At 37.8% G+C, this 9,176-nt stretch overlaps 2 protein-coding genes across 3 annotated transcripts in view; both read left to right on the top strand.

The window, feature by feature from the left end:
- The first annotated feature begins 5,568 nt into the window (after positions 1 to 5,568).
- LOC107665336 (polyprenol reductase-like) lies at positions 5,569 to 7,438 on the top strand. Of its 2 annotated transcripts, none has more exons than XM_016456166.1 (5): positions 5,569 to 5,812; positions 5,930 to 6,081; positions 6,353 to 6,448; positions 6,760 to 6,879; positions 6,990 to 7,438. In XM_016456166.1, exons 1-5 carry the CDS (start codon positions 5,613 to 5,615, stop codon positions 7,247 to 7,249), a joined length of 828 nt encoding a protein of 275 aa, XP_016311652.1. In that variant the 5' UTR covers positions 5,569 to 5,612; the 3' UTR covers positions 7,250 to 7,438. The 2 variants fall into 2 exon arrangements, with proteins under 2 accessions (XP_016311652.1, XP_016311651.1); XM_016456165.1 differs by having other exon boundaries at positions 6,353 to 6,544; positions 6,990 to 7,437.
- Positions 7,439 to 8,299: 861 nt separating this feature from the next.
- Positions 8,300 to 9,176, top strand: part of LOC107665411 (transmembrane protein 165-like) — a 6,035-nt gene continuing 5,158 nt past the window's right edge. The window contains exon 1 of the mRNA XM_016456286.1: positions 8,300 to 8,604. Coding sequence (XP_016311772.1) covers positions 8,464 to 8,604 — 141 coding nt within the window. The 5' untranslated portion in view covers positions 8,300 to 8,463. The remainder of the gene's footprint in view (positions 8,605 to 9,176) is intronic.

The following is a 9,176-nucleotide window of genomic DNA, read 5'->3' as shown; positions in this document are numbered from 1 at the left end:
ATTCCATGGATTTTACCCATTTACCTCCACCTGTTCCCAGTGTTTTTCTGCAACCACTATGCGCGCGCAGCTGCAAGTGACGTAACTGTGACGTCTACTCTAACTTGGTCTATTAATTCATTCAAATTTCGCCACCAATTTGCCAAAACGCAAAATAGGTACGAATCGCCACGGGAGCGTTATGGACATTTGCAAAGGAACGTTTAGCTTAAGGAGGTAACTATAGCAACAGTATGCAGCTAGATCGATTTAAGTTCAGTTTCATTATTGCCTTATTTTAGTAAATTATAAATTGTAAAATTATTTAAAAAAAAATTTTAATGTATTTTTAAATTATAGGGGCGAAAATTGTGGTTGCAACGCAACCTAACAAATGACAGAAATTGATTTCAGAAATCGTTTTAAATGCTTTTCAAAACTGATATTTTCACAGATCTCGGCAAAAAATAGAAAGAATGAAATGATACTTGAATCTAATGGCACTTTTTGAAATGAGAGTGAGTTTTTTTTTTCAGTTTAATTTGAATAAATTCCATTATTGTACAAAACTGTCTTTACAACTGAATATATGGACTTCTCTGAACCACCTTCTGAGTAACATATAAAAATGCTACATTATGGCTTGTTTGTAAACCACTAGCAGATTAATTTAGCAGAGGAAGACACTAAGACTATTCCAGTGTCTGTAAACAATTTGGGTGGCCATGTTTCCTGTACTTTAAAGTGTTAGCACTACAGTCATTAATAGTATTTCTTCCCCCCTCCTTCTCTGGAGGTAAGGAGCTTGGCGGAGTAATGGTAACCTCCCTTGTTTTTCCAGCAAGCTGAGATAGAATGTCCCAGAGAAGCTGCCAGTGGGATATGGGTGGATCCAAAGGATAAAACTGGGAAGGGGAGGGTGTATCTTTTGTTGTGTAACAGTAAGCCTAATCCATATGACACGGACATCTCCAGGCAAACAATGCACTAAGGCCTTGTGTACAAGTGATGGACGATATCAGGCCTTGGGTCAACTGATGGTTGTTTACAGTGGTTACACAATTTCTTGAGTAGAGTGACTAAACATTTACAGTTATGGCAACCTTACATTTTCCCATTATGCCACTGCTGTTAACTGTAATCGTGGATCAGTGAAATGTTGTGCATATGTAACGGGAGGCTTAATTATAGGAATACTAAATAATATAGTAGAAAAGGTGGTTTTTAAAAGTACCTGTGCAGATAAGTGTATGGTAAGTCTTGAAAGAAAGATACAGTTAAAGCATTTTTTTAAGTAATTTGATAAATAGGTATAGATTAATGTCTTTAATATTCCATAAACCACAAAACTGACTTGGTATTGTGTGAAATGAACATTGTCTGAGAAGGCCACTTCTGGGCCTGTATTTGCCTGATTTATACTTTTGAAGCAAATTTACATTTTGGTATACTCATTTAGTCTCTTTTTGGTTGTTGTTGGTATATAGGGACATGTGAACTGATTCATTATGGGTCTTAAAAAGCCTTGGTTTTTCAGGTGGGGGTTTGATCGAAAGGGTTAGAGTTTGAGTCTCCAACCACCACATGTTTCCTGTCCTGGTCATTTCTGCTGGGAGTCGTAGCACCTATAACACTTCCCGCTCTGAGCAGGGGATCAGGAAAAAAGAGCACTTCCTATCTTTCGGGCTCATGCGAACAGCGGGCATGGAAAGTACTCAAAGGGAACTCTTTGTGTTCGTCTGTTCTTTGCATTGCTTTTTAGCAATATAGGCAAGAGAAAAATAAAAAGGGATGGAGAAGAATTGTATCATTTATTGTCTACCATAAGTTCTTGTCTAGACAGATAGATATATTGATTTCTTTGATATTAAAGTACTTTCTTCAATCACAGTTTCACAAAGAATGCTACAAGTAAGCTACATTATTACAGTAAGTTGATTTGTGCGAAAAGTGTAGACATTAGATGTGTTCGAAATCACATACTGTATTACATTTGGTTTGAAACTTGCTTTGTGTGCATGTGTGTATGTATGAATGCAATTTGGATGTACTACATCGCCATGGTTTCACTGTTATGTGACCTGCGGCATCAGTTAGGGTAAGTTAGGGGGAATGGTTAGAGAATGGCTTCAATCCCGAGGCCTCATGGGATAGCAAAGTGTCCATCGAATGTTCAATTCAGAATCTCGCTAGAAGTAATAAGTTATCCGGGGAAATTTTTACCTACTGTTTTGTGAATACTGTGAATTCAGACATACTACTCATGTCACATACTGTTTTTTGCCTACTATATAGTATGGACATAGACATATTCGAACACAGGGATTGTTTATTTGAGCTTAATTTTTTAGTTTGGGGTAGAATATTTGTTTATCCAAAACCATTGGAAGATGGGTGAAGAGTTTTGCAAACCAATTTCATTTGGTGACAGAAAAGGCAAAGAAATACACACTTCAGCTTCAAAAACAGTCAAAATTTTCTTTTAAGGTTTCAAATTCTGACCTGACTCTGTGTAAGATAAAAACTTACATTTTCTTCTCATTCTTTTTTGTTATTTTTAAGCATGGTATAATAATTGAATACTCTATTGCCTACCACATCCCAGTGGTCCTGGCCAAGGTGTGCCAGTTCCTGCTCTGTCATCAGCGTTGGGTACTGGAAAAGAAAACATGGAAAAGCCATGGAAAAAGAACCTATACAGCCAACCAAACAATAGAGTGAGAAAGCAATATGATCAACACAATCAAACACAGTATCACTTCGAAACATATAAATGCACACAATTATACCTGCCATGTTTGTGTGCGCTTAAAAAATGGCTTATTCCGTATTCTGAAATGTCATATAAACACAAATGGCATTAAAAGAAAGCGGTTTAAGAGAATTAAGAGAAACTGTTTTAACATTTCTAACTTTCTTCTGAAGATCACGACTCAAGACCATGTAAATGGTCCAGCATTCTTGGAGAGTGCGCATGTGCACCTTTTCACCTTTGATCGATATATCGATATGATATTAATATAGGCCTATAGATAAAATATGGGACAGAGGGGGTAAAGAGACAGACAATGTCCAGTAGAAGAATGAGTGCATATGCGATCCCCAGATATTATACACTAGTGAGGCCAAATATATATATAATATATAAAATAATTGTGATTTTATAACGCAGCAAAAATACTCATGGTATTTCGTTATAATCATTATGAAATGATTATGCATTTCCATCTCGTGACCCTACAGATGACAAGCAGTTTGGCGAATGAATGGATGGATGAATTTCCATATTTATACAGTGTGAGAGAACAAATGAAATCCAAGGTATTGTAAGAAATGGGGTTAGTGTGTGTGTGTTTGGGTGTTTGGGGAATGCAAAGCGGAAGATGCAAAGGAGGCCATTGAAAAATGATTGGAGAAGCAGCATGGATGGATGGGCAGGGGGATAAAAGGATGGAAAGAGGAGAGGAATGACAATAAGGGAGCCTAATGAGGGTCCAGCACTGGGGACAGTGAGGAAGAGTTGGGAGGGGGCAGGAAACACTGCACACATCCTCAGATAGGAAACCTGCCTTTTCTATGAGGCATCCTGGAGTCAAATACTTTAGAGGCTTTGGTTTACCCTCTTTCACACACACTCTTTTATTGACTGAACACATATGGTATAGTTAATGGCTCAAGTGAGGAATGAGGCTTCCTTCCATTGGCAGACAAACTGTACAGGCAAACAGACAAACACATACTGTCCTAGTCTGGTCATTGTGTTACTTCCTGTTATAAATCAGAATCCCATTAATAGTAAAAGATAATGAGTGAAATATTAACTTCAAAAACACATTTTAAATCCACAAGGCCACAGGCCGAGTACCATAGGTAATCACAACCGTGCTGATATAGAGCCATATTGCACGGCTACGAGTGTGATATTGCTTTCATACAACAGTTTGACGACACAAGTGTGTAAATAAAAAAACAACAGAGTGTCTTTAAAAGTTCCTCAAGTGCAGAAGTACTTCCTTCCGCCACAGATTAAAATCTCAAGTTGACAGGTTTTTTTATGTATTTTTCAGCTAATTCAGCTATTAATATATTTCTATTTAAGAAATAACATCTATTAAAATTTTATTGTTTTTACTACTAAATCAGAACCCCATTAAGGGTAAAAAAAATTTTTTTTTAATTGTTGTATACTGAATTACAATAATTAGAAACACACACACAAACATACATACATACATATATATTGTGCCGCAATTTAGACCACTCTCTCCTATAGTCATGTGTACAGACTATTATGAGTCAATTCAAAACATCCTCAAACCAGTTAATCCAGTGAACCAATGCATTTCTGTAAAATTACTGTTTTTCTTGCTGCCCCCTTGTGTTCATAGGTAGAACTGCAAATGGCGGTTTTGAAACTACATTTTAAAGATCTATAATGAAGGTTTGAATGGGGCGGTTCAGGGTCCTCACACTTGGATCAGTTCGTGGAGCGGGTGGTTGGCAACAGCTAGACTGTGACTGGGCAGGAGATGGCGGAAGGAAGTGAGGAGACAGGAAGTGAGATGGGATTTGAAGAAGAAGGCGGGAGAGATAGGAGTGTTTGGAATGTAATGCGATCAAGAAAACGGAAAAAAAAGGAGAAAGTAACATCTAATATAGATGAAACAGATAGTGAACAAAGTATGACAATAGCAAGTAAACAACGAGAAGAAGAATATAAAGTGATCATGAAACTATCTCAGGAGGGGTTGTCATTTGGTGAGTGGAATCCGATTCAATTAATATACTGTTAGACTGCAAAAAATATGAAGAAGATAGGGCAGAATTAAAGGCACAAATGGATGAACAAAGCATGACACTTGAGCATTTATTAGGGAAAGCATCTGGGAGAATACACAATTTATTAATGTTATTTTTGAAAAACAGTGGGTTAAGTGAAAGAATTTAATAGAGTTTTTTTTTATTTTTAATATTTATTTATTTTTTATTTTTTTCCTCTCCACCTCTCCTTTGATGTCAGTCTAATGCCCACACTCCAGTCTAGTAGGTGGCGGTAATGCACCTTTGAGATGAGTTGCCAACCGCCATTAAACCTGAAAGAAGAAGAACCAGAAGGTTTGAATGGGCTCTGATTCACTTGTTCAAATCAGTCAATACAAATGAAAGGTTCATATTCCGACTCAAAGGGTTTCCCCTAATGTGTGCTGTTAGCACAGAGTCCGGCTTCAGATCACTGCTGCTTATACACACTTATATACACCGCTGTACATTTTAACAAATAGTTTAGAAACATATTGTACCATGTAATGTTTTTGCTATCAGTGGCGTTGTGATAGCTGTTTCTCCACGTTTGTATGACAACAGTGAGGAATAAAGTCAGCGAAAGCTCGTTTTAATGAAACATTCGTATTCATTGATACATATAGCTGCATATTTTGAAGAGATTTTGTATATATAGAGACATGCAGAAGTGTTTCTTATTTGTGGGTTTTATCATGGCACATATTACCTGAACATGAAGCGGTGGTGTCTATCAGCAAATTAATGTGTGTGTGTGAGTGGAACCTAAAATACCCAGTATTTGTTTCACTCGGTATCTTTACACGACAGGACGGCAGTATGATGCTGCGGCGATGCTCGACACTATAGCAATAGTTAATGTTATATGGTTTTTGCTAGCGCTGTGCTTTATAACAGCCTTTTTTCTCTGTAAGTTTTCCCTGAAACTGCCTCGCAGCCTCGAGCACGTGTTTCAGGATTTAATCCGATATGGAAAAACTAAAGAAGACATCAAGCGCCCAAACTGGCAGCTTGTTTTTGACGTATCAAAGAGGTGATTCGGGATTAAATGTAGTTTTAAATGACTCTGAATTCCCCAGATATCATGTTTTGAGCATGTCAAGACTCAAGGCGATTATGCAGGAAACATTTTCTCTGATGTTGTCTTTAGGTGTTTCTATCATTTCTACGCGGCGTCTGTCATGTGGAATGGGCTCCTCCTACTATTCTCCATACGTTCTGTCGTCATGAATGAGGCTCTCCCTGATTGGCTAATTGACGCGCTTTGGTGTTTGACTGGCAGACCAAGAGTTGCTTGGAAAGGTACTGTACTTCAAATAGCAAATAATGTTTTCCCCTCCCACTTCATCTTTCTTTTTTAAACAATGGCAACCAGTTTGTTACTATAGTAAAACCGTGATAATAGTTACCAAATCAGGAAAATTCTGAATGCTCTGTATGTACACTGTTTAAGGGAGATCCTGTATTTTTTTTACTTTACATTTTTAATATTTTTCTGCTTGAATTTGTTGCAATATACTTTACATTTACCTTCCAATAAATATTCACATGCGTAATTATGTGTGCTTTTCAGAGCTACATCTCTCCATTCTGCTTTTACAAGTGCTACTATGGGTCCATTCCGTAAGACGGCTACTGGAGTGCCTGTTTGTCAGCATATTTTCTAATGGTGTGATCCATGTAGTTCAATATGCATTTGGTTTGGGTTACTATGTCTTGCTTGGTCTAACTGTCCTGTCTATAAATGCCTCTCTGCCACAGTCAGGTTAGTACAGTTTCCTAGATCCGATCCTGTCATCATTTTGTCATATTTTTTATTTAATTTAATTTTTTTAGCTAAAATGCACCTCCAAATTGAAAACTCAATATCTAATTCATGTTAACTTGACCAAAAATATTTAAGTACTTATCAGCCCAAATGTATCTTGACGTTTTCCTGAATTTTACTAACTATTTGTGTATTTGTCTCTGCAATGCCAGGGTCTCTCTTTGATCAGTTCATATGGCATCATGTAATCGGGACTCTTCTTTTCATCTGGGCATCATTCCTCCAGAACCGGTCCCTCTCACTGCTGGCCAAGATGAGGACTGACAGCTCAGGTAGAAAACCGCTGGAGTTTCCTTGAGAAAAAAAGTTTAAACTAATTCTTCTTGTAACAAGTATTATTTATAAACTAATATTAAATCTTTGTTCCCTCTATCCAATATAGGTAAAGTAGAGACCCTGGCCCACAAGATGCCATGCGGGGGCTGGTTTGAGCTGGTCTCTTGTCCACATTACTTGGCTGAGCTTCTGATTTATGTTGCCATGAGTGTTTGTTGTGGCTGCAGTTCTCTAACCTGGTGGCTGGTGGTACTGTATGTACTCTGTAACCAGGCACTGGCTGCACAGCTCTGTCATGATTACTACAGGAGCAAGTTTGAGATGTATCCACGTCAACGCAAAGCTTTTATTCCTTTTGTCCTGTGATTTTTGTGTAATAAGCTCTTTTATATGGAGATAAGAATCAAATTAATAAACTATTAACTAAACAAAAACATAGATAATCTTAATGTCTCTCTTTTAAATGGGAACAGCTGACACATTGATCATGCATGTTTAATGTGTAAGGAACAGGGCAAGGAGGGAAATACACACAACATGACCGAAATGTACTGTTGCCATGACACAGACTGACCTCAAAAGGTGATGGACAACAGCTGCTTGCTTAGAGACGTTATTGTGAGATGTCAGCAAATGACTTAAAAACCACATATTAACTATCTGAAGCCAGCTTCCTCAGCGTCTAGAATTTAGACTTGTTAAAACAAGAGAATCAACTGAGAGACATATTTTCTGCCTGTTTCCTGCTATTGATCAACTGATGACAGTGTTGTTTGTACATATGTACAAGAACATATATAGGACAAACCATAAGCAAATACAAATAGAGAAAGGTTAACAATTATAAAATGTCAATGATTAAGCAGCAATGCTAATAATGATTAAACAAATGGACATTTAAACGTATTTCAAGATTTTACAAGTTTAGGAATTAGTTTCTGCATTCGTTTCAATAATCTTGAGGACAGTACTGCAAAACAGTGTATAGAAGTGTTTATGTACCCACCATTGTTCAGACAATTTTCCCTTAGAGAAAAATAGATTTGATCTTCTATTTACACGTAAGCCAACTATATGAATAGCGTCTATCAATATTTGAACTTCGTGGTGTAAACAAGATGGAATTTGCACTTTAAGCAAACCATATCTACTACCATTTCCAATCAGCTTCTAGTAATTACATTTCAGAAATGTGTAACAAAGAGAAGGCAAACTCTTGTCTATAAATTATTCTGTGAGCTGAGTGAGTCTCTAATTTCATATTTCCCTTTTGCGTTGCAACTCTACCTACCTTGAAGTCGTTCTTAACACACATCATTGGGAATGACGTTTCGACCAATAGTCTACCTCAATTTCAGTGACGTATACCTCTAGTACACGTTTATCTCCCAGGTGACCAATCGCGGTGACTTTTCAACCGATTGTTTGTCTTTGCCTTGGTATCGGCCTCTCCGGGAAGATGGCTACGGTGGGCTAGCTGGATCGTAACGACGAAACGTTAATGTATATAAATTAGCGATTTTATTAGCTTGATTTGCAAAGTATTACCGCAGCAGAAGCCGTATTAGGCAGCCCTTAAAATGACTCTTCGGGCCGGCGTGCGGCATGGCGGTGGCCGAATTATGTGCTTCCTTATTCTACTGAACGTCGTGTTGTTTTCAACCGGAGTTATAGCAACTCAAGAAGAGAATAAAGTCATTCACGAGGAGCAGCCCGCGGAGGTTCGTATGGAACATTGATCATCTTTGCTAGATAACATACATATAAGAGTTGTTATTAACACTATAAATGTGTCAAAGAGGACTTGTGCTGGAAGTAGCCGGGTAATTAGGCTAGTGGCATTCAAGGGAAACTGGTTTGACTAATAGATTTGTCCGCTTATTAAGCTCAAATAAACGGATGAATGTAAGTTTGACAAGCAGGGATCATTCAGGAGATTCTGCTTCTTCATCGACAGGGTGTCCGCGGGGTCTTAAAAGGTATTAAAAGTTGATAAATCAATTTAGATCAAATTTTGTCGAATAGTGGGGTTCTGTGTAGTTTATTTATTGAATCCCGCAAGATTTGACGTCATCTGTTACGGCGCTCACTGACTGACTGCGCTGCTGCTTGATAGCGCGGGGCTTGTTGATCCCGCTTGTTATTTTGTTTTTTAGACTTGCATTTGCGTTTGTAATTTGTTCTTTTGTTTTCAGAATTATGATTTGTTTTGCACTTCACGGCCACCGTACGCTCTCGCTGAACTTCTGACCATTACCGCATGCTCCCATCCGCTCCCGCAAACATTCTATTG

The sequence above is a fragment of the Sinocyclocheilus anshuiensis genome, unplaced genomic scaffold, assembly GCF_001515605.1.
Source record: "Sinocyclocheilus anshuiensis isolate Anshui unplaced genomic scaffold, SAMN03320099.WGS_v1.1 scaffold199, whole genome shotgun sequence".
Lineage (NCBI taxonomy): Eukaryota > Metazoa > Chordata > Actinopteri > Cypriniformes > Cyprinidae > Sinocyclocheilus > Sinocyclocheilus anshuiensis.
Note: the sequence above shows the minus strand (reverse complement) of the source record. Positions and strands in the feature narration are given on the sequence as shown.